The 23,780-nt window shown below is 44.3% G+C and overlaps 7 protein-coding genes across 8 annotated transcripts; 4 read left to right on the top strand and 3 right to left on the bottom strand.

Annotated features, from left to right (window-relative positions):
• Positions 1–403: 403 nt before the first annotated feature.
• LOC117646128 (40S ribosomal protein SA) lies at positions 404–2,475 on the top strand. The gene is made up of 7 exons (XM_034386852.1): positions 404–546; positions 1,061–1,223; positions 1,299–1,504; positions 1,603–1,761; positions 1,839–1,967; positions 2,045–2,281; positions 2,359–2,475. Exons 2-7 carry the CDS (start codon positions 1,091–1,093, stop codon positions 2,440–2,442), a joined length of 948 nt encoding a protein of 315 aa, XP_034242743.1. The 5' UTR covers positions 404–546; positions 1,061–1,090; the 3' UTR covers positions 2,443–2,475.
• Positions 2,476–2,685: 210 nt separating this feature from the next.
• On the top strand, positions 2,686–4,331 carry LOC117646129 (pyridoxine-5'-phosphate oxidase-like). The gene is made up of 6 exons (XM_034386853.1): positions 2,686–2,900; positions 3,171–3,333; positions 3,414–3,513; positions 3,599–3,652; positions 3,723–3,922; positions 3,997–4,331. The coding sequence occupies exons 1-6, from the start codon at positions 2,774–2,776 to the stop codon at positions 4,160–4,162; spliced, it is 810 nt and encodes a 269-aa protein (XP_034242744.1). The 5' UTR covers positions 2,686–2,773; the 3' UTR covers positions 4,163–4,331.
• On the bottom strand, positions 4,266–6,187 carry LOC117646132. The gene is made up of 4 exons (XM_034386857.1): positions 5,982–6,187; positions 5,079–5,317; positions 4,757–4,904; positions 4,266–4,661 (listed from the first exon to the last, which is right to left on the bottom strand). The coding sequence occupies exons 2-4, from the start codon at positions 5,309–5,311 to the stop codon at positions 4,515–4,517; spliced, it is 528 nt and encodes a 175-aa protein (XP_034242748.1). The 5' UTR covers positions 5,312–5,317; positions 5,982–6,187; the 3' UTR covers positions 4,266–4,514.
• Positions 6,188–6,275: 88 nt separating this feature from the next.
• Positions 6,276–14,638, bottom strand: LOC117646124 (nuclear pore complex protein Nup98-Nup96). 2 transcript variants are annotated; one of them, XM_034386841.1, is made up of 16 exons: positions 14,501–14,638; positions 13,783–13,836; positions 13,451–13,654; positions 13,107–13,355; positions 12,688–13,020; positions 12,426–12,605; positions 12,216–12,328; positions 11,834–12,134; positions 9,472–11,756; positions 9,142–9,376; positions 8,841–9,059; positions 8,508–8,745; positions 8,153–8,431; positions 7,702–8,071; positions 7,308–7,615; positions 6,276–7,219 (listed from the first exon to the last, which is right to left on the bottom strand). In XM_034386841.1, the coding sequence occupies exons 2-16, from the start codon at positions 13,817–13,819 to the stop codon at positions 7,039–7,041; spliced, it is 5,532 nt and encodes a 1,843-aa protein (XP_034242732.1). In that variant the 5' UTR covers positions 13,820–13,836; positions 14,501–14,638; the 3' UTR covers positions 6,276–7,038. The 2 variants fall into 2 exon arrangements, with proteins under 2 accessions (XP_034242732.1, XP_034242733.1); XM_034386842.1 differs by lacking the exon at positions 14,501–14,638 and adding an exon at positions 14,331–14,487.
• Positions 14,639–14,741: 103 nt separating this feature from the next.
• On the top strand, positions 14,742–15,682 carry LOC117645823 (tubulin-specific chaperone A-like). Its single transcript, XM_034386271.1, has 2 exons — positions 14,742–15,035; positions 15,395–15,682. The coding sequence occupies exons 1-2, from the start codon at positions 14,906–14,908 to the stop codon at positions 15,616–15,618; spliced, it is 354 nt and encodes a 117-aa protein (XP_034242162.1). The 5' UTR covers positions 14,742–14,905; the 3' UTR covers positions 15,619–15,682.
• Positions 15,683–15,840: 158 nt separating this feature from the next.
• On the top strand, positions 15,841–18,278 carry LOC117645822 (programmed cell death protein 7-like). The gene is made up of 4 exons (XM_034386269.1): positions 15,841–16,736; positions 17,036–17,231; positions 17,347–17,563; positions 17,639–18,278. Exons 1-4 carry the CDS (start codon positions 15,993–15,995, stop codon positions 17,766–17,768), a joined length of 1,287 nt encoding a protein of 428 aa, XP_034242160.1. The 5' UTR covers positions 15,841–15,992; the 3' UTR covers positions 17,769–18,278.
• A 644-nt stretch (positions 18,279–18,922) lies between these two features.
• Positions 18,923–22,141, bottom strand: LOC117645821 (DDB1- and CUL4-associated factor 12). The gene is made up of 7 exons (XM_034386268.1): positions 21,728–22,141; positions 21,421–21,642; positions 21,200–21,339; positions 20,930–21,071; positions 20,691–20,847; positions 20,429–20,580; positions 18,923–20,334 (listed from the first exon to the last, which is right to left on the bottom strand). Exons 1-7 carry the CDS (start codon positions 22,139–22,141, stop codon positions 20,179–20,181), a joined length of 1,383 nt encoding a protein of 460 aa, XP_034242159.1. The 3' UTR covers positions 18,923–20,178.
• Positions 22,142–23,780: the final 1,639 nt, after the last annotated feature.

Raw genomic sequence — 23,780 nt, 5'->3', positions numbered from 1 at the left:
TATTTGTATTTACAAATTGAAACAAACAGCTGGTGTCTTGTCATCTTGTCATCTACTGCCAACCTTAGGTTTTAAGATTTGTGAATCATACACTTGGAAATACTAGCTTAAAATTTCTGCCAACCAATCCTCGACTCTCACTCGTACTTCAACCCTACACAGACACGAATCACATGTTTAGAACCTCAGATGATTTCAGCAAAGCGAAAGGATTTAAGGATAAAAACTCGTCGGCCTCTTTTCTCGTGCCCAGACTTGAGCAGAATTGACGCCCATCCAGACTTTTTGAATTTCCCGCGCCACGTTACCGAGCATTCCTCGCTTAGTTTTTGAAAATGATTAAAGCGCCTATATTTTTAAACCATTACACATCAATAATTTCTTTTCAAAAAAATTTGATACATTCTCCTTGTGTTCTATGGTGTGAAGATATTATGTAGACAAAATTTGAATGATGTTGACTAGGGTGGTAGGCCCCGCGCGTTCCGTGCGGCCGGTTTGCGTTTCCTTTTCCTTCATTGGAAGCTCCCAGTGGCATCAGTGCACGTACGTTTCCTCCCGTTCCCTTCATTATTTTGTAATTTCTGTTTGTTCATTTGTGGTTTTCAGGAAATGAGTCGCATTTTCTGCTTGTTCTTTATTCCATTTAAATGAATTCTGTGTCGGGAAGTAGATTATCACATCAATACGGATCGTTTTGAAGCTCGGTGGTGCGGCACCCACCGGCCCACACGTGGCTTAAGTTGTTTGTTGGTGATTCTTTGTTTCACTTCTGATTGGCTCGCTTAGAAAAGATTTTATTGCACTCATTTACCTAGAATACAGCCCGTCATACTGGTCTTTCATATTGCTTGTTTACATCTGTTCTGTCGTCCAACCATGCGCTTAACCTCAAAGTGTTGCGCGTTTCTGAATTTACATTTTGACTAGTACAAGGTCCTATCAACGCTTTGTTATAGTGTCCGCATCTGTTGCATTTGCCCACAGTTCAATTTTCTGGCTGTTTCCCCGAATTCAGTGGGATGGTGCTAATATTGTTACGGTGGCTGTTTGCTTTCAGGTTTGTTCGTAACTCTTTTCAAACGTCAAGATGTCGGGAGGAATCGACGCCCTTGCCCTCAGGGAGGAGGATGTCACCAAGATGCTGTCTGCATCCACTCACCTTGGAACGGAGAACGCCAACTTCCAGATGGAGCAGTACGTCTTCAAGCGCCGTGCTGATGGTTAGTTGTCAACAACGAATGCTTGTTGCATCCCATTGTTTGGTGGTTCTGGTATTAACGTATATATCCATCTAGGTCCCCACATCATCAACCTGCGTCGCACTTGGGAGAAGCTTCTCCTTGCTGCCCGCGCCATTGCTGCCATTGAGTACCCCTCAGAGGTCTATGTCATCTCCAGCCGCTCCTTCGGTCAGCGTGCTGTGCTGAAGTTTGCCGCCCACACTGGTGCAACTGCCATTGCTGGGCGTTTCACCCCTGGTGCCTTCACTAACCAGATCCAGGTAACGTTTTTTCATGTATTTCCTCTGTTTAACTGTTTCTATTCAACTTGTCTAATTTCAATAAATTTCTAACTTGTCAAATTTAAATACATTTCTAGGCTGCTTTCCGTGAACCTAGACTGCTCGTTGTTACTGACCCAGCAACTGACAAGCAGCCCATCACTGAGGCTTCATACGTCAACATTCCTGTTATTGCTTTCTGCAACACTGACTCTCCCCTCCGTTTTGTGGATATCGCTATCCCTTGCAACACCAAGGTATGCGATTAAAAGCTCATCCTTCATAGCATGCTAGACCATTGGGGCAAAGGGCTAACAATGTATTTCTTTTCCAGGCTCCTCACTCCATTGGTCTGATGTGGTGGTTGTTGGCCCGTGAGGTTCTTCGCCTGCGTGGTATGATCCCCCGTGAGGGTAGGTGGGATGTTGTTGTGGACCTGTTCTTCTACAGAGATCCCGAAGAAGTAAGTTCCCCATTTGGTAATCATTGTGCTAGTAATTGGCCCTTGAGCGTTTTCTGTACGTCTCTCTGATATTCTAGGCTGAGAAGGAGGAACAAGCAGCCAAGGAGATTGCTGCCCCTCCTCCAGTCAAGACCGAGGCAGACTACACCCACGCTGCCGAGAACTGGTCAGACCCTCCAGCAGCCGCTGAGGCTTCTTGGGACAACGAAGGTGCTGCCGCTGCCGCAGCACCCGGTGTGGCCCCTGCCGCCGCCGCAGCTACTGCTGCTGAGCCTGCCTTCGCTGCCTCTGCCACTCAGGACTGGGCTACTGCTGTAAGTACCGGAACATTTCTGTGGCAGTTCATGTGTGGTTTGATTCAGTATGAGCTAACACCTGTGTATGGTTGCAGAGCGAGTGGACTGTACCGACTCCTGCTGCCTCTGCAGCTCCTGCCGAGCCTGGAACCAACTGGGGCGGCAACACTCAGTGGTAGATGATGTTGGTGCAATAAAGAACCCAAATGATTCATGAGCCTTTTATTTTGTCCTGTTCCTCATCAAACTCACTGAATGGTTCAATTCCTATATACACTTGAAGTGAATTATTGGACACACTAGTACACGAGCTGAGCTCAGGAAAGATCCATTGATTAGAGGTTGACAGCTGCGTATGGACTGTTTACTCAGCAGCCGCCCCCACCGTCGCAACGCGAGGGTGTGCGCTGCTGGGTGCTGCCCCCTGGTGGCCATCTGAGGAACTGCCTGTGACTATTGATAACACCACTATCACCTGAGCTCTCTGGCCCTCATGTTCACTTGGTACAAATGTGTGTTTTCTCTTGTCAAGCTCTGATAAGAGCAGTGCAGGGCCCACCTGCTTCGAGTTGGTTACTGAAACCCCTGAGACTTCACTCAATCTTTCCACAGCGGAAAATGTCACTTGACAGTGGAGGTTAGTGCTGGTTTGTTTCCCGAGTTAAAATGTTACTCTACTAGAAGTTATTTTTCTTGCTGACAAAGTAATCTTGACCTGTCAAAATCCACCACAAATATTGTTTCTTGAAAGAAACCATCAGCAAATTGTTCATAAAAGACTCATCCTCACAATATCCGTAATGAGTTTGAAGTGTTCTCTCGTGTTTTCTTTTGAAATATGTTATTTCCAGCTCATTGATCTGGTGTTCAGCTTGTGCATTTATGCTAAAAGTGGTCCCTCTTTCAGTGTCTGGCATGCGAGCCTCTTATAGAGGTCGTCAAGATGTGTTTACGGAGGATGACTTGGCTTTCAAGGAACCAATAGGTCAGTTCAAAGAATGGTTTGATGAAGCCAGAAATAATCCTCAAATTTTGGAGGCTAATGCAATGTGCTTGGCTACATCAAGCAAGTAAGCTCATTCTTTGAGAATTACTGTACAATATATATTGTCATTTCTGGATATTTATCCTTTCTGATTCTGTGTTTTAGGGATGGAAATCCTTCTGCAAGATATGTTCTTCTTAAAGGGTTTGGCCCTGATGGATTTAAATTTTTCACCAATTATGAGAGCAGGAAGGGGAAAGAACTTGTATGTAATTTTTACTGGACTATCACTATCAGAACTTTTTCAATGTAATTAATTTTTTTATTAGTAAGTAACCAATGTTTTTCAGGATGAAAACCCAAAAGCTGCGCTGACATTTTATTGGGATGTGCTGCGTAGATCAGTGAGTATTTCATTACTCTCTCCCATGGAAAACATTATCTACAAAATTCTGATTGTTATTTTAATATTAGATTAGAATAGAAGGAAAAGTCTCGCGCTTGTCAGAGGAGGAATCGGATGACTACTTCCACTCTCGGCCAAGAGAAAGTCAGATTGGTGCTTGTGCCAGCAATCAGAGTACACCTATTTCTGGACGTGATGTATTGACTTCCATGGAGCAGGAACTTACAGCAAAATACTCTGACCATGTTATTCCTCGTCCTAGTCATTGGTAGGTGTTTGAAGGTGATTTACTTTTAATTGCTGTTGCCAGTCTGCAATCAAAATTTTGTTTGAATATTTCAGGGGTGGTTATATTCTGATTCCACACAGTGTTGAGTTTTGGCAAGGTCAGAGTACCAGGCTGCATGATAGAATCCGTTTTCGGTTACCTAAGAGCTCAGAGAAACCTGATGGAAGGCTGCTGCATCAAGGTGACAATGGCTGGGTGTATGAGAGACTAGCTCCATGAAGCGTTTGTGGGATGGATGTTTCACACCACACGTCACTGTTGGGTGTGATGTTGTTTCTAGTTGAATTGTTACGCTTAAGAATGTAAATGTCTTCCATTTGTCTTTAAGTTACAATTTTTTTTATTTTTTGAAAATACTTCAATTACACATTAAATGAACTAAATCCAACTTGCAAGCGTTCTTTCTGCTCAGATAAAAAGTGCCAACTCACTTATTTTTTTATTTTTAAAATACGTATACAGAAACAAAACAAAAGCACACTCTCAAATTGATTTTCCTTGTAGACAAAGTAAAATGTTGATGGCAGCATCTAGACGAAGCCTTGTCCAGCTCTCTGCGTCATCGCGTCTGTCACGTCGCCCCATCCGCCGCCAGCGCCGCCCTGGTTCTGGTTCTGGCCGACGCGGAATTCCCTCCACCGGCCTCTGTACGGCCACTTCGCCGAGGCCGAGGCAAGCTCGTCGACGACGTCCACTGGCGCGTCGTCCCACCACTGTCCTGCAAATGTGCATTTTCACACGTGTCAACAGTTTCGTCAGAAATGAGCCGCGCCGCCCTCCTTTCCCCTTTTCCAGCGTGCCAGCATGCCTCACCTGGGGCGGTGTTGGTGTGGCGCTCTCCGCCAACAGCGCGTCACGCAGACGGTTCTGGATCTGGACGTTGTGGTCCGCGTCGCGGTCCACGTGGTCCCAGCTAGCAGCGGCGGCATGCGCGGTGCGCTTGGCTCGGACCAGCGGGTCGCTGCGGACAAGCAACAAGTGCAGCAGGTAGCTCGCCTGGCCGCCGCCTGGTGGGTAGGCAGCCCATGCGACACCGGGTATCGTGGTGCTGCCTACCCAGCCCAAGCAGGCTGACGAGGACGATTGTTGGCTTCTCGACTGGCATCCTTTGGAGTCCTACAGTGCCTGTACTTACGGGCGAGCCGCAGCCGCTGCCTCGCCGCCCTTGCTGGGGCTGGCGGACCCTCGGGCGGGCCCGGTCGGTGGCGTTGGCTCTGTCGCCGTCCCCTGAGTGGGTGCGGACGGGGAGGGCTGGTGGGCCAAGTCCTTGGCGGCATTCTTCATGAAGCAGGCGTTGCAGTCGGGGCGTGCCAGTGCGGACGCGGCGCACAGCACCAACACCAGGGTTGGCAGTGGTCGCACCGTCATCTTGGACTGGGGCCCGGGCACAGAGAGGACAGCTTTAGGCGGCCTGCCCCGGGGTGGCGATGCACAGCGGTGCCGTGGAGTCTGGGTCTGTTCTTGCCTGTCTCTCTCGCACCCCTAGCGAACGAGTGCGAGAGGAACAGAGCGACAAGACCACTCTCCTCTCCGGAGTCGGACCTTGACGGGCGTTACGCGGCATTACGTCCGCTCTTTTAATGCGCAGCCATGGCGCGTGGCGCAGCCCACCCCACCCCCTGAAAACTGGACGCGACTAGAAGCGACGCGTCTCCCATTTGGCGATGCGCAGGGTTGGCCAAGCGGAAAGTTATGCAAATCACCCTTCTTGCCGATGGGATGGAGTAAGAAGTGGGTCCTGGTCATCTCATGGCCCCGTGCGGACGTCAAAAGTGACCCTCTGCCGAGCGCTGCCTGGGGGAGGCGCGGCGGGGAAAGCCAGGGAAAGCCTTTCGGTCGTGACCAAGGACGCCAAGGACCAACTCCGTTCTCAGCGAAGTTTTTCCTGCTCGACCTTAACCAAGTCTGTCCGTGTCCATCCATTACATTTTCCAAACGCACTTCGGGTGGACGGACCGAGCGGACGACTTTCCGAGTGACTCCTGCGGTTACGTCCCCGGGGCAGGGCGGACAGAGGTATCGACGAGGCTTCACTCACAAGGCAGCAGTCGCAGTGTAACGCAGTGAGGTGTGGCTGGGCGAGCCAAGGGGCGAGCCAAGGGGCGAGCCTCCTCCTCCTTGTGCTTCCTCTTCCACTGGCGGCGAGCGACTGGCCCTGCTGCCTTCCACCCCAGCGACTACGACTGACTGGAGACCCTTCCTTCCCTGGCCCTTTTCTATTCAACACGCGCCCGCTCCACCCACCCTGTGCCCCTACGGCCCCTTCGGTCCCTACACCGCAGGCCGCAGACAGAGGAGAGGATAATGAACAGAGCACTTGAGGCAGATTGTATGTAGTTCAGTCTCGCATTTATTAACAAACATTAACATGTAAAGTAAGATTATTATATAAAATAATGTTTACATCCTCCACTGACACTTTTATAAAACAAAAGGGGAAAAACCTATAAGACAAGAAAAAAAATATTCCAAAACATTTTAAATTATTTGTACAGTCATGACAATATAAATACCTTATTTAGTGCTCAAACGATCCAGTGGTCTCTAAACTTTGATCTATAATACATTTACCAGAAAGTATAAGGTTCAAAACAATGCATTTGCATGCATAATAACCCACTCAAATAAAAAATTGAATTAGGAATCTCCAAACCTCAGAGGAGACAAACGAGCGAGTCATATGTAAATACAGTAAGAACATAAACATATTTTATTTGTAATGGTAAAATGAGCTAGTGTAAAATTCATTTCTAGCCAATAGACACAGCCTAACTAGGCATCATCCTGTCATCTCTATGGGAATTGTCACAGCTCAAAAGCTATTATTTTAAAGAAATGAGTGGTACAATTTGATTCCAGTGTTACATTTATCTGATTCAATAGAAATCTTAAGCTTAGCCCTCATGCAAAATTGTTTCAAACAAGTCAGGATACATTTTAATTTTCAAGTGCATTTGGTAAACTAAGATCAAGCCACAACTCATACATAATTTATCACAATAAATTTTTAAAAAATAAACTAACTGCACAATCCCTCATTTCCACTGACATTCTAGCATAACACTTGAATTTTACTCCCAATTTTAACAAACTATTCATGTTGAGTAGGCTCTTAACAACTGTTGAAGCTCCTGCTGAGCGTAGTCTTCTGGAAGAGGCAACTGTGCAATGAGCTGCGATAAAGTAGTGGACCATACAGCTGACTCTCCTCGCTGCAACTGGGTCACATTTCGAACAAGGGTACAGGCTCGTTTTGCAATTTCACATTGACAAAGCCTGGAAAAAACAAAAAGATTAACGTAGAAAACCGCCTTTTGTGTTTTTAATGATGCAAGCACATATCCACAGACAGCAACCAGCTTACCTGTCTTTAGCATTGTGGCAAGGCAAGTTACTGATTCTTGCACATAATCTGCTAAGCTGGGGTTGTATTTTCTCAAGTTTGTAACTAGCATCATGATCTCTAAATCCATCTGGGTTGGATGCAACTAAGTCCATCAGCTCATTCACAGTTTTGTGGACAGCAAGATAGTCCCACAACAACGCTCCTTGATTAGACCAACCAGAAATGGTACTGCTTCTCTCTACAGGTTCCAACTCCTTCAGAAGACTCTCCAGATACACATACCTCTCATTTATTATGGCATCTGCAGCAATGTGTTTCATAATAACCTAAAATGACAAGAAACAACAGGATTTTATTTTACTGTTTTGCAATATACAAAACAGTACAACACAACGTTTGTTAGCATGCCTACCTGGTGTGCTTCATTCCACTCAGATGCTTTCAGCAAATACCAAACTTGATCAGCATAACGTTGTAAACAAGCAGCCTTCACAGCTTTTGCTTGGTAAATCCACTCAATTGGAATATTCAATTCCTCATGTAAAAATACTTCAGCCTTTGATAATTTTCTCATATCTAAAAGTTCTACATGGCGCCCCAACATATCTAGAACAGCCGACTTCCTGGCAAAATCATCTTTCAAATGAAGAAGAACAAATATGGCCCAGTACCAGAGACCATTGTTTTCCAATTGAGAAGCAAATCCTGAATGAATAATGGCTTCTGAAAGTGGTGAAAGGTGAGAATAGTCTAGACTGTTCAGAACTTGCATCAAGCACCAGCTGCAATGACAACAATATAAATATTAAATCATGAAACAATTGTATCATCTGAAAGAACCTGCAGTAGGATTGCTTGCTTACCTGAGACGATAATCTCTAGGATCATCCGTATGGGTGGCTGGATTCAATAGTTGTTCCAAAGGATGTGATCTTTCACAGTAGAGTTGCAGAAGATGATAACAGAGATCATTGAGTCTGCGTCCATGTGCTGTTTCAATGCAGTCATCAGACAGCGAGTCTAAGTATGGAGGATCTGGTCTTTTGGCATAAGCATTGCCACTCTCTTCATCTGACGCACAGAATGCATCTTGATACAGATGCAAGGCATCAGCAAGAGATGCAATTGGGCTACAAATGTACCTGAAAGAAGGAAAAAATTAGAACCATTTTTCAACAGCAGGGCTGGAAGTTACGCACAAGTAGAGAAGATCCTTACCAGAGATGAGTGGCGAAAGCCCGCTTCCAATCAAGCAAATGGCAAGTATTGATAAAAGCTTCATCACTTGATTCATAGTTAGGAAGACCAGCTACCAAAAGAAACAGACGAAGTCGTTGAGGGTTGATGAATGCATCTGCTTTAGATTTCTCCCAGGAATCTAATTGTTCACACATTAGTTTGCGAACTGCAGCACTTCCAGACAGTTGAGATAGGAGAAGAGCAGTGTGGTGATCACCTAAAGTAGATTTAATACACATAAATATCATAAAATATGACAGCTAAAGGGCACAAACATTTCAAAGAACAGCATCATTAAATCATAATGCCTACCATAATCCTGTGCTTTCTGACAAGCTTCCATTATTTGTCTACCTGACAAGAGTGACAAAATGCCATCAAGGTATTCCTCCTTGTGGGCATACTGGGAGCCTTCACTTCCAAACACACTAGCTGTTTCTGATTTTACCAGAGGTTTGCTGACTGTCTCCAGCCATTGTGATACAGCCTTTCTACGAATCATTGCAGTGTAGTGTGAGTTAACATCTTTTCCTGTAATAATAATACTTGTAATTAATAATCTCAAATGACAAGGATAAAAAAGTGCTTGTTAGTAGGATAAATTGAAACCTACTTCCATCCTCACTGTCTAGTTCAGGTAGATCACCCCAGAGAGCTGCACACAACTGCCAAACTTCGTAAGTATAATCCAAGAGTGGTTTATCATCACATTTAGCAATCTTCAGTGCTTCATCCTCATGTTGGCAAAGTGCATCTGTCCCCCTGCCAGGAGCTCGAATAGGGCAACCATTTTGCACACCACCAACACTGAACATCAGTTGGATTCTGAGGTGGCCTTCGATGGAATCCTAACAAAGAAAAAGGGAAAAAAAATTCAAGAGGTAAGTGAAAATGAGGTCCCACTATTAAAAGAAACCAGAGCAAGAGACTGGGAGATGCTTACCTTAAATTCAGATGCTTCCTCACTTTGGAGCATGTTTATACTAAGACTGTGCCCCTTAGATTCAGCAGACAAAATTTTAAAATCATTTTCTGGAGTGAAGAACATGGAGTCCAAACCCCAACCGATTTTGAAGCTTGCACCTCGAAAAAGGGTCATATCGGCTAAGCAGTCTCCCAAGATGATGCGAGGATTTATTTTGCCTTTGTGCTGTAGGACTACAGTCTTGGGTTTGTCAACTATCACATAAGGCTGACTTCTTTCTACAGGGTGACTCAAACCTACGTTCCTGGCGGGTTGAAATGCTGAACCAGTGTCCATCGATGACACTGCTGCTGACACATCAATTTGGATGCTCTGTGCGCTCATTTCTGATGGATTAAATTGGGTACGTAAAAGGCCATGTCTGGAAAAAACTGGAGCTGAGCGTGCTATTTCTTCTTCAGATCCATCACTGTACTCAGTACCATCACCAGCACCTCCCAGGCCACTGAACTGAACTGAGGTAGAGTCTAAGTAGGGGCTCATGTCAACATCATTATCTTCATCACCTCCCATAAAAAAAGAGGACTTCATTAACTGTACTTTGTGAGAAGAAGTACCACTCTCTTTGGCAAGAAGTGCCATGGGACTTGTGATTTGGGTCAAAGTTTCTCCCAACATTTCTGCCTCATAGCTTGATGCAAACTTCTTAGGAGAGGGAGATTTATCAATTAATTCTGAATTGTATGCAGAGCCAGGTTTCTTCAATCCAAGAGCGGTGGGAGACGGTGCAGCTTTAACAGGTGAAGGCTTAGGTGCAGCCCCCACGGAAGGAGCCCCCTTTCCCAAAGCAGCTTTGGCAGCAGCAATAGCTCCGGGAGGAACATCTTCTTCATCTGAATCGGTTAAACCATACTTGGAAAAATGATCAACAGTAAACACCCATGAACCTGTTTGAGGACGGTATTCCTTGAATCGTGCCTTCATCTTGGCACACACACTCCTAAGCTTTCCCTCATAATTCATTTGGGTCAAGCGGTCAGGATCCATGATAGGGTTGTGAGTAGTCTTATCCATTGGCCACACACGGTCTAATGTTACTTGAGCACGACGGTTCAATCCATTTCCAACATCAGGTTTATGTTGATCATCAGGGTAAATAACAACCTCTTTGTGACGGAAATGGACAATCTCATCCAAGTTGAGTTCAGCCACATCAAATCTGTCCTCGAAGAACACATTACCATAGCCATCTCTTCCAACAGTAAAATTGTCAACAATACAGCTGCCATCTTCACTCATGTAGCTGGTGAGTTCATCAAGAGAGGGAATGGTGTAGTACCCTACACGGCGGCAAATGATACCAGTTGGATGCGAGTCTGCATCCACCACCTGAGGGACTGACTCTTCTAGTTCCCTGCTGTCATCTGAGCTTGAACTGCTCTTGTTTGGACTGGATGGAGGCACACAGACAACAGAGGCGCTTGGTTCATCGCTACTGGTGTTTCCAGAATTTTTCTGTGTTACCAACTCATACATTGTATTGTTGGCAATAGAATCATCATGGCTTGAAGCTGCTTCTATCAGCGAACGTCTTCCGAAAGACGATGTTGCTGGCTTTGACACATCCTTCAATTTTCGGAGGAAGTCAGCACCTCCGGACTCAGTTGCAGGCTGTGACACTGGTGACAACGGAGATAAATTCTCTTTCTCGGTTTCTCCAGTCACAATTGACTGATTGGCAGCATCAAAGCTAGAGCGATTCGCTGATAAGGATGGCGTTATATTTAGTCGCTTGGGATTTGGTCGAACTTGGAAAGTCTGGCTTGTACTTCCATCATCTTCTTCTAGGCCCTCACACAATGACTTCTTGATGAGAGGAGAGTAGCCAACTTTAACTTTCATCTTGGAGCCACCTTTAGGGGATACTTTGTATTGAGCAGTAGAATCCAAAACTGCTTTTTGAGCAGCTGGGTTTGTAGGCTGTAGAATTTCGTTTGCTCTGCCAGTTGAAGGAAGCAAGTTGCGGAACAATGGTGAGTCACCAAATGGAACTAAAGCCATAGCCAGTAGTTGCTGCTGAGCAAGTTGGGAGGACTGATTGGTTGGAGCGCCACCAAGCCCACTTCCTCCAAGCATGGTGTTTCCACCCAAGTTAAGGCCAGTGCCCAAATTAGTACCACCCCCAAAGCCTGTGTTTGTTCCCAAGCCTGGGGTGCCAAAGGTTGAACCGCCAGAGAATAAACCTCCTGGTTTCTGAGCAGTGTTGCCAAAGAGGGAAGACTGTCCAAGGTTCAAGCTTAAACCTGGAATCAAGAAGATTGGTTTGTTTAAAACAGATAGAAATAAGAGAACAGATGATGAACAAAATATCAAGGCTTGCCTGTGCTCGTAGCCGGAGTAGGTCCAAAGGAGAAGCCACCCGCTGGTTTATTGAAACCAGTTCCAGTGAAGAGAGATGTTGACTGTGTAGTGGAAGGTGCTCCAAAGGAATTTGAAAATGCTGTTGTTCCAGTTGCAGGTGCACCAAACCCTGGCTGTGTTCCAAAGGCTGGAGCTGATGTTTTAGCACCAAACAACGTATTTCCCGCAGTTGTTGCGGTATTTTGCCCAAAGGAAAATGCAGAATTACTTGAGCCAAGGCTGAATGTGGGTTTGTTTTGGTTATTAAACAAGCCGATGCTCTGTTGACAAGAAGAGAAACAGAATCAGTACACTGTCGAGAGTACATTTGGAGTGAGAAGAAAGATAAACAGTCCACTAACCTGGTTTGGTTGTGTTCCAAAACTGCCAAACCCAGAGGTTGGAGTGACACCAAACCCTGTGCTGGGCTGAGATGCTGGTGCCCCAAATAGATTAGTTGTTTGAGGAGCAGCAACTGCAACAAAACAAAATATTCAAGTTAACATGGGCTTGCAGTTTGATATTATTATTATTTTCCAGTTCTGCCATAATATTAAATTTGAAATAAATACCTCCAAACGGTTTTGCAGCAGTGTTTGCAGCACCGAAAGGGTTTGCTGGTGTAGGAGCATTAAAACCAAATCCTGGGGTTGTTGCAGTAGCAGTAGGAGCACCAAAACCAGTTGTAGGCTTCCCAAATAAAGTTCCTGCCTGAGCTGTGGTGCCAAAACCAGTTGAGGGTGCTCCAAAACCTTAAAAATGCAAATTATATAATTACAAACAGCATCAGGGATTTAAAACTGTATCCTTTATCAGGGATTGTATTAAAAGTACCTATTGAGGTGGAAGGCTGGCCAAACAATGACTTGTTTTCAGTTGTACTTCCGAACAAACCAGCAGGGGTAGTACTGGTACCTGGAGCACCAAACGGTCTAGGAGCAGCCTGTGTTTGGCCAAACACACCAGCTGTCTGCTGACGACCTTTCCTATTAGCTAAATAATCTTCATAGCGTAGTTCTTCTAGTGATTTATTCTCATATTCTTTCATGGTAGAAATGCAACAGTGTCTTGTGCTAACACTTGTCTGGTGTCCATGTTTTAGAATTGAATCAGTTCCGACTGTTGGGGTATATTTAACAGTGGTACCTTGTGGTGTGGTGAATCCACCTGTTAAAAATGATCAGGTACAATTTAGTCTCACAATAAGTCGTACAAACAATACATAAGCAGAAGAAAATAAAGATAAATAGTACCTAAGGGTGCAGCAAATATACTGGAGCTCTGAGTGGATGTTTGACCAAACACTGATGTGGTTTGGGATTGCTGGGGTTGTGGCTGACCAAATAATGTGGGTGCAGTACTCTGGGCACCAAAACCAAACGTGGGTTTGCTTTGTCCAAAAGCACTTGACGTGGTGGCACCAAACAAACCACCTGCCGCAGGAGCTGCAGTTTGCTGGGTTGGCTGGCTAAATAAGCCAGTGGAAGGCTGAGATTGGAATCCTGGAAAATCAACAAAGGAAGTGAAGACCCATTACAGACTGAGAACAGTAGCTCAAACAGAAAAATCAGAATGAAACTACACTGCTGTAACTAACCAAATCCGGGTTGGGCAGGTTGCTGGCCAAATGTAGTACCCTTATTGGCAGCACCGAACAATCCACCTGGAGCAGGCTGAGCATTTTGGCCGAAGAGAGAGGTGCCTGTTGGAGCACCAAATGCAGGTGTGCTGAAACTTGCAGCAGGCTTCCCAAATGACGATTGGCCAAATGGAGTAGGGGTAGTAGTACTACCAAACCCACCTGCAAGAACAATCATTAGTACATAATGAGAATCCAATAATCTGCCATACGGAAAATGCTACACAAGTCGAGTAAAGGCACCTCCAGATGGTCTGTACTTCAAGAATTATTCAGCAATGAATACTTACTGAAGGCAGGTTGCTGCCCAAAAGGTTTTGGGAACATGGTAATAAAAATATTGTCTGAAAACAAAACAAAAATCAGATGTTACACAATTGCGTTAGGAAGCAAGGTAACAAACAAACATGTAATTTCCTGCACATTCACTGATAAGCCTTTCAACTACAGGATCAGTACAAGTAATGAGTGCCCTAGATTTTAAGAATACAGCTGTAGTACTCTCTACTCAACTCCGCAGAATATTGGTAAAGTTTTACAGACATAGCAGTCAAAACAATGCATACTTAGGAAAGATTAAGGAAACTTAATGAACAGGCATAAAACAAGCACAAAATATAGTGCAGACAAACATAAGACGCGCTGCAAACTTTAAAAATACGAAAAACAAAAATTAAACAAAATCTAAGTGAATGAATTGACGCAGTTGAGTAGGTTAGAATGTGGGTATCGTGACCAAGGACTCGGAGGCCGAAAAGCCATGCGACGAAGGTGGATTAATTTAACCAGAGCCGATCAAAGAAAAAGAAACAGCATGAAATAACGTCAAATAACATACGTTTCTAATCCTCGAGTCGTGAAAAGCCAGACCTTGCACAATGTTGTGGGCACTCCGGTGTGCGGTGTTTACATTCAGTCAACAGCGATTCCGCGCATTCCAAACGACGATCGGAAAGCTAGAGCCACGAGGGCAAATAGACGTCGAATTACCAAAACTAAACTACTTACGCCAAGATCACTGATTGATTTAGAGTTCAGTCATAACCAAAACAGCAAACACAACTTTGGATGGCGGGACAGGCGAAGACTAAGATCTCGTCAAGTTAAGATTAATCGTTAACTTGTTCGATAGTCGAAGGACTTTCGAGAGGATCGAATATGGGAAGGGGGTGGGTGGGGGTGGGTGGAGGAGTGGGGGAGGGGAGAAGAAAGAAGAGAGGGGGAGGGCTGGTGAAAGGGGAAAGGGAGAAGGGAGGGAAGGGGGAAACGCACGGATGACGCACGATTTGGTTGTGATGTGATTTCGAATCCGATGACAGTGTCTCTGTTGCGATTGTGATTTGCGTTGACTCGCTTCGGACAGTCTTTGATTGAAAAGGGAGAAAGCAAGTCGGGTACTCTCGAAGCCGAAGCATGGCAGACCCTCGCATCAAGACCATCAAAATAAAGACAGGAGTGGTGCGGCGCATAGCGAAGGAGAAGGTGATGTACGAGAAAGAGGCGGAGCAACAGAGAGGCCGCATACAGAAGTTCAAGGATGAAGGTAAGCGAGGCAGCCTGAGCCAGGGGCCGGTATTTGCTCATTCATTTTCTCGATTGTTGACCTGCCGAAGCCGCACTTGGAAATATTTGTCGGCTTTTGCAGCGCCATTGCCCAGGCAGTAGTGCCCAGTGTCACATGTGTTGAGCATGGCTGTACAATGCCACAGCTTTGTTAACTGATAGAACTGTTCAGAACTTGATCTGAATGTAGTGGGATGCACCTTTTTCGGAAATCTTGACTTCTATGTCACTTGTCGGTGTTCTTGTGAGCGGACCACCTATTCCAGTTCCTAACCCTTCTGTAGCCTGCTGAGCGTGCTACCCTCAGTGACCTTATGTTCGAATTTCTTGTGCTTACAGGGAAAGACGAACATGACATCAGGAAACAAGAAGAGGTTCTCTTAGAATCCTTAATGATGGTTCCAGACTGCCAACGTCGCTTACTCAAGGCATATGAAGATTTGAAAAACATTTTGGAAACCGAGTCGGAGTTGAAGGAGCTGGAAGAATACAAAGCAGCTGAACAGGTTCTTGAAGAAGCAACTCCTCAGCTTCCTGAGTCGTCGATAGCTCACTGTTGTTAGCTATTTATTAATCCAATCACTTCACATTTGTTTCATTTTATTAAAAAATCGTTGCTAATTTTAATTTTACTAACTATTTAATTTCATCCACATTTCCTTTTTTGATTACTTTTGAGATGTACCTTGAAATTTCTGTTGCTCTGTTTGCTCTATTTTTGATTTTTTTGATCATAGTTATATTAAGATGCCGAAATGAGGCTCCAGTATCAGTGATGCGATTCCGCTCAGGTCAGCCAGCCCCAAATCACGGTGTTGCAACGCACATCAACATCAAGATCAATCCATTCTATGCCCCAGCAAGAATGCAGGTTTGAAGTGAAGTGTTAAGTGATTTTGTGATTCAAGATTGCAAAACGTGCCATTTTCTTTAGAAAATGGATTGTAATAATTCTGTACCACCTATTGAAGGTGTACATAGTGGACATAATGAACTTGGACATATGTTCCATGGAGTGCATTCCTTGCCTAACTCCTTCAGTGCCGTCGGACCACCTCAGTTTTGGAGACCTCCGCCACCTCTTCCACCCCAAATGCCACCCCAAATGCCACCCCAAATGCCACCACCATTTCCAGGTTTTGGACCCAGGGGGGCTTTTCCTGTCCCTTTCCCCTTTCGACATGTGCCGCCTATGTTCAATGTCCCCCCTCCTCCCCTGTCTAGTGGTTCAAAGACAGATGGAGATGAGCAATGGCTGAAAAACTGGATTCAATCTCGACTATTTAAGAAACCTGCTAATCTCCATACTCTCAAGAGTGTTTCCATTTGTGAAACAAGGGACAAGTTGAAGGCATGGATGCAGTGCTTAAGGAATCTTGAAGAAAAGCATAGCATTCTACATCAGAAAGTAGAGACAGTAACAGAATGGAGTGCATTGTGTACGAATGTTGAGGAACAGAAGTCAGAATTATCTGGCATCAGCTCATCTCTAACTAAGAAGCTACTTCAAGATTTACAGAAGAAAGTCTGTAAACAAGTGAAGAAACGATCTAGAGAGAAGAGGAAGATTTCTAAGCAGCGGAAAGACTCTTATTTGGCTCAAATCAGACGTCAAAGTTTGCACCAAAAAGCCGATGCATGGTTAGCTGACATGCAGCTAGCTGTGGACAGAGTCCGCAAAGTAAGTAAATCTGTTTACATAATAGTCTAAGTAGTAAGGGAAGACTCTTGTTTTTCTTGTTGGAACTTGATAGTTGGTTTTTAACTGGGTAGCACTGATTGCGAGCTCCCAAGGAAACTAAAGGGCTTAGCCTGCTTGAGCAGGTTACACACTCTAACAAGCTTAGGCTTTAAAGGGCTTCTTTCCAGCTCTACATGCAAAGAGTTACTCTGTAGTATTATTTAAAATTCAGTGCCATAGCTTTTCTTATATTATTGGGAATATAGTGTATTGTTATTTTTCATTGTTGGTTGTTGCAGAATGAAGAGTTGAAAAAAGAAGCAGATACTGTCCTTGCTGAAGTCACACATCGTCAGTCCGAGGGAAAGCGTCAAATAGCTTTACTGGAGGCATTGCAAAAATTGCATCAGGCTCGCATCCAAGCCCTCGAGGCTCGTGGTACAAAGCTTTCAGTTGAAGACAAAACAAGTTGTGAACATTCCAATTCACAAATTTGTAAGTGCAAATACAGTGCTCTGCCAAAGATTTGAACTAATTTTTTGATTGACTCCATAGTTATTCTTTTTGTCATTACTAATATTTGTTCCTTTTTTATTTCACTATATTGCAGGCCAACTTCTTACATTGTGGTCCAGCAAAATGGAAGAGTATGCTAAAGAGGAACATGGTTTGCGAGTTATGCTGGAAGAATCTGCTGCAAAAAAAAGTGATTTAGAAATTCAAAATGTTAAGAAAGTTCTCAGTGAATGGGAAGCATGCTTGTTTGGCACAGAAAGTTCATTTACAATGGATGAGCCTTTTGATATCAGCACTCTTGTCTCAATTCGGTACGTTTCATTTATTTAGTCATCAACTTTTTTCAACCAAGTTTCTTTGCCTAACATTCTGAGTTTCTTTTCTAGCTATGCCTGGGATCAATATACAGTGCCAGAGGGTGCTGCTGTACCCATGGCGTCGACAATACCAGTGGGCTGGGTGCTCCCAACCACTCCCAGTTCTCCTGAGTGGCAGCAGTTGTTATCCAATAAGTGAGTGTTTCTTGTGTTGTAGTATTATTTTTCATTGTAAGTTTGGAGAGGGTTTCTCCTCAGGACAGTTGGTTTGTTTCCTTTCCTTATGAAATTTAAAATTGAGGCATTCAGTGATGGGTGCTGTGCTGGGAAATTACACCCAACAGTGAAGAGTTCTTTTGATTTTGTAGTAATTCAACATTAGTTGAGCTGTTGCCATAACTTTTAAGTGGATTAAGTAAGATACTTCAGAGATTCGGAGTCATTACCAATTTTCCAGATAAGAATTTGTTCTTTCCTGTCTAAACGTATGTTACTCTTGACTTTTAATCACTAATATTTTTTCAACAAATTCTCATCAAATTAATGTAATGCTATTGTTTTTCGTTACCTGCATCCTGCAGAAGTTTTATGTGAAAAATTAAATATAAAGAGTACTTATTTTTAAGAAAAATTGGATGATTGTATTTGATGCTGTCAACTTTCACTCTTGTCTGTTAAATTCTAAAAGAATAAAATATTTTATAAGAACTGTCTCTGTATCTTTTGTCAGTCACCACTAGACGCTTATGGGAGAGGATTGCTGAACTGCCACTCTAGCGGTTGAGGCTGGGTCTGGGCCATGGAAGATCAATTTACAAAGACCAGTTTAGTTGAGTAAAAGTATGATGTATATTTTCTCCATCATGCTTCTAATACGGTAAAAAAGGGCAAAGGCTTTTTTTTTTCATATATATATTTGGCATAAAATTTGAAAAGGAACATAACAAAAGAACTTCCTTTTTTCTAAATTTGAATGCAATGACAGGAGAACTGCTATCATTTTTTCTGACCACTAATAAATGGCCTCTCACATGAGCATGTTCTAAAATTCAATACTGAAAACTCTAGCTTATTCAAAGAGGACAAAAATGAAAATCCCAATTGGGAACAAAACCCTAAACACATACAGCAGGTAATTATTACAAGACCTTCAAAGCCATAATTTTACCTTTTGAAAAATAAAATGAAACAAACATAACAAAGAAGTCAAAACATTTGTTCAGGGTAAAATTTTCAAGCCTTTCTCTTACACTGAGGGAAAACAAACCAAACAATAAATAACATATTATGTTTAAAATTAAATTTCCTAATGAAGCATGCTGGTGGGCTTGGGAGCAAAGCTGCCATTTAAAAGTCTTTTCAGTCAACATGTTAATTATTAGGATCCTACCATAATATAAAGATCACACATAAGAAAACTTATACAACCTCTTGCATTCCATACAGCCAAGGTTACAAACATTTGAGACATTTTTCCATAATACTAATACAAAAACCCTACAGAATGATTCAGTGATGTAGTTTTCAGGAGCAGGATTCAAGCATATTTTCCTAAATCTTCACCCAGAACTCAATGCTACGATTGGTCAAAATGACACAAATTTGCAAAGGAGTTCCCTTGAGAGTAGAGCCATCCTAGGGGACCACAATGGTCTTATTCCGAAGCGCAAGAGCAGAAATCAATCACACAATCACTTATACGGTTTCTTTCTCCCCCATTACAGGTCTCATTAATTAGGCAGTAAAATTAATCCTGTACTAAGAGCTCGAGCTAAGTGTTGACAGTGACAGCTAAAGCTATCTGCTTGGAAGTGTGACAGAAAGCAAACTGGTCAACCATTTATGTCAAAGAAAGTTGCATGATTGTATCTTTCTTTTTACGTTCAAGTTCAGTTCAAGGCAACTCACAGGATTCACCGAGTTACTGAGCTCTGAACATTTCATAAACAGCAATATTTTTTGTTAACACCACAAAAACATCACCTGAAGTAAACCTATCCAGTAAACCATAAGTTAATAAAATATGATTTCAACAATCAAATCTCCCCCAACTTTGCGAATGCCCCATACTTGAGAGAGCAAACTCAAACAAGCAAACAAAAAACGAATAGAATTTTTTATTTCTTGAAACTCCAGCAGAAGATACATTGAGAGTCGCTTGTAATAAGGGCTATGGGAAATCAAAAGTTAGCATCTGAAGGAATGAACCTTGCTGGTATGCGATATAACCAAAGATACTTCTATGTAAGAAAAAATTGGAACAGTGCTTGTACATCGGTTTTGGGAAAATTTGAGAACAGTTATTCCATTGATTAGCAGGTTATTTCATCAATAATACTGCACAGTACGGGAAACAAAGACAGGGTGGATTTACAAATCTACTTCATCACGTCAATAAAGTAACCAAATTCTGCCATTCCTTTCTTTAAATTGGAGAGGTAGAGGGCCTTTGGGACTTGAGATAGCCCTAAATTAAATGATAACAAGCAGTTGAAATTGAAAGAAAGCTACTCATGTCCTTCAGCTTCATAATAATATGAAAGGACTTAATCTCTTACCTCAGTCAGTAATTAATCACAGATTAGCTAAAGAAGACAGTATTACCATTATCATTGCCAGAGTCCAGCATAATTACCATGTAAATTAGCAGGTAAAGGTCCGCCTGCAGAAAACAACCGGATACCTGAGGCATCATAACAATGAGTGTAAATGGCAGGGGTGTATTTCACTTGTTGAAATCCGTCCACATATTCTTCATTGGGAAACTGAAAACAACAAAATAAAATTAACAAAACCAATTTTAAAAAATAAAAAAGATGAATAATTTTTTTGAAATGTTGTTTAAGACTTGATAAATACCACATATCCTCGAGACGCTTTTAAGACAACTGTACGACTGGAGTTGATGCTGGACTCTAAGTACTTTCCGGCCCGATGGTCATAGAACATTAACATTCCCACACCAGTTCCAATGGTCAAGATGTTACCTTGAAAGCTTGCTGAGCGTATACCTGCAAAAAATAAAATATTATGAATTGGGTACCTCCAAGACATTTGGAGAAGGCATAAAGCCAAAAGGTATTGCAATTCATATCAAAATCAAAAACTTATAAATACTTACCACAGCCTGTGTAACGGGACGGTATTTTCTTGATTGACTGCAGAGTTCTCTGATCCAAAAGGAGAGTATAGGACCGGCATCCAATAGCGTACAAGCCTGAGTCAGATACTGCCATACAGACATTCTCCTGACATGATGGTAGCTTTTTTGACGACCTCTGCAAAAAACCACATGAAGATTAAACCAACTTATAAAACCGAAGTGTATGCCACCAAATGAAACAGAAGCCCTCCCCTCACCTGTTTAAAGTCGTCAGCACTCCAAATATGAATGTAACCATTAAGAGAAAGAGCAGCCAACTCCTTTTTAGTTTTGTTGAATGCTAGCGCTCTTACTTTCTGTGCTGACTTGCACTCTTTCACCTCCAATGGATTAACAAATCTGAAAACAAGTGCCATGGTATCACTAAATTAATAAAAAGGGGAGAAAAATGTACAAAATTGGAGTGGTGAGAAATAAAAATCATGAAGCAGTTCTAATATATCATACATAATACATTTAAAACATACCCATAAGTGGGAACCTCCTGCAATCCAAGTAGTTCATCTTCTTGAATTCTCCAAAGGGCCATTCTTGTGTCTCGTGACCCAGAAACAAGGAATTGGTCATCAAGCCAGCACATATCAAACACCCAGTCTGTATGTGCGTTCTGAAATAGATAAGATGCAAAATGATATTACAGATCATAATATAGTTAGACATTCCCACCTATCATGACAATTACTATTACCTGTCCTACACAAACTGGATCTAATGTGGGCAGTCTATAAACAGCAATTTCATTGGGGTTGCGAGCACCAGTGGCAAGCAGCGTTCGAGAGGGATTGATCTGGACAGAATGTATTCCAGTTTGCTGGTCTGTTGGAGGCCCTGTTATAGTCTGTCGAGATGAAGATCCCCGAAGGGAGGGTATATGATCTAGTTGATGCTTGACAACATCATAAACCATTAGCTGCACACAGAAATCAACCAATTAGAATCTGCATTGATACTCAAGGACAACAACGTGATAAGAATTAGTTTAAGATTGTTTGTACCTTGTTGCACTTTGTGCCAAACACAACCTGTCTATCACTTAACCACTGAGAGCAAAAGATTTTATTGATGTTACCCAGTTGAGGGACAGGATGCTCTTTGAACTTTTCTTGCGTTAATATGTGTCTTTGACCATAGTAATTTTTCACTGTTCGTACTTCTTTCATTCCAGATTCACGACTATTTAAATAATCCACAAAATTGTTGGAAGTCCTAAGGTACAGCTTTTCATTGGGGTCGTTTTCGAAGTCGTCATCAGAGCTATCGTAAGCCACAAAGTCCTCTGGTTTCTGGTCAGACTTCCTTGTTCTTTCTTGACGTTCCTTCTTGCCTCTTTCCACCCGATCTGCCAGTCGTGCCCTGTGCGCACAGGGAGGAGTGCGGCCGTAGACGGCCATCCGTGTGGTTTGAGCCATCCTAAAGGGCTGCTCAAGAGTGGCGTAGAAAAGGCTCCTCCAGAAAAGTCTTCTTTATAAGTTGAAAGGACGGAACTCCTTCAACTCGTCCTCGGATGAGGTTATGGCGTTATTGAGATGCATTTTGTATCACAGATTGGCGGGCTTAGAGGCACACACGATGTACACAACACTCTTCACAAACTACACAGCTGTTTTCAGTGGCTTGCGATGCTCTCGGTCCCAATTTAAGACAATAACTGAGTCTTTTAGTGGTCTCGCAGTTTGTGTTGCCACCAGCAAGCAAGCAGTGACGGAGAAAGACTACTCTCGGCCAGAATGTGCGATGTTGCCAGCTTGAGCTCACTGGCATAAATAATGATCGAGTGAAGCTTGGGAAACCAGGGAAACAAGGAGGCAGCACCCAAGGCCACCCGCGCGCAACAAACGCTCGATCCTCACTGATCATGCGACTCGCATCAGCACAACAAGCCGATTATTTGAAAAACCATCGCACGAAATACGCGCTTTCTTTCTGCTGTTCCCTTCTGCTACCGCTGTCCGTGTCGAGCACGCGACGCGAGCGCCGTCTCGCGGAGCTGGCTCGAAGCGCGATTTGGCGGGATCTTTGACAGGAGCAGCTTGAGCCGACGACCCGACGGGGAATACCCAGGGAATGCCTTACTCGCACTGCCGAGGCACTGCCAAGGCCAGGGCGGGAAGGGAATACAGACGCCACGCATGGTGATAAAATCTGCAATCAGCAAGTCCGCTGCTCCCGTACTCCCTCACGCCCTGGCTCTACCGCACTGGGGCGTCCCCGCGTCCCGCCACAGAGCGAGAGAGACAGCGGCGAAAGTAGGGACCGGAATCGGCGTCCAGAGTGGGAAGGAAAGCCACGTGCGAATCCTAGCCGAGCCCCACTCGTTGAGTCGTTATCTAGGAGTCGCCAATTAAAATAGAGCTACAGTGGCCCTGCAGCGGGCCGGGCCACGCCGGGCCACGCCGGGCCACGCCGGACCAGGCTCTGCAGGTACAGCCTGGCAGGACCAGAGAGTCCTTGCGTCGGATTCGACGACATCCCTTCCTCTCAAGCCGACCGCCCTATCCTCGTTTTCTCGGTGCGGGAGTGAGACAGTGCGAGAGTGCGAGAGAGACAGACTGCCGGCAACTCGTCCCATAGCCGCAGCACCCAGGCTCTGCTGCGGAGGCAGTGTAGGCAACCTGGCCACGCCTCGCCAGATCGGCGACAGCGTCTCGAACCTCGAACCCCAACCTGTAGTGCAACTCGGCCTCGCCGATGACGGCAGTGGCCGGCAGAGGCCCGTTTCGACGCCGTTAGGCCCCAGAGAGGGTTGCGGGGCGAGGGGCGACGCGGGGCAGCGCGGCTCTTATTGATCCTCCAGCACTCAGAACGCATGCGCGCGAAAAGGACGATCAGGACGTCCAGGGCGACGCCAGCGCGCGCCCAAAGGAGGTCCAGATCATGGTCCCCAGAACCCGCGGCCAAGTACCACAATGACACCTCGCTCGCGGCGTCCTTGACGGGAACCAGAGCGAAGCGCAAGCCAAGCCCCGCGGCGGTGGCGGCGGCGGTCATGAAAGACCGCACCGCGGGGGAGGGACGGGTGCCGTGTCTCCACCCCGAGCGAGGCCCCGC

The sequence above is a fragment of the Thrips palmi genome, unplaced genomic scaffold (genome assembly GCF_012932325.1).
Source record: "Thrips palmi isolate BJ-2018 unplaced genomic scaffold, TpBJ-2018v1 HiC_scaffold_19, whole genome shotgun sequence".
Classification (NCBI taxonomy): domain Eukaryota; kingdom Metazoa; phylum Arthropoda; class Insecta; order Thysanoptera; family Thripidae; genus Thrips; species Thrips palmi.
The sequence above is the reverse complement of the archived record's forward strand: the minus strand, read 5'-3'. Positions and strand labels throughout refer to the sequence as shown.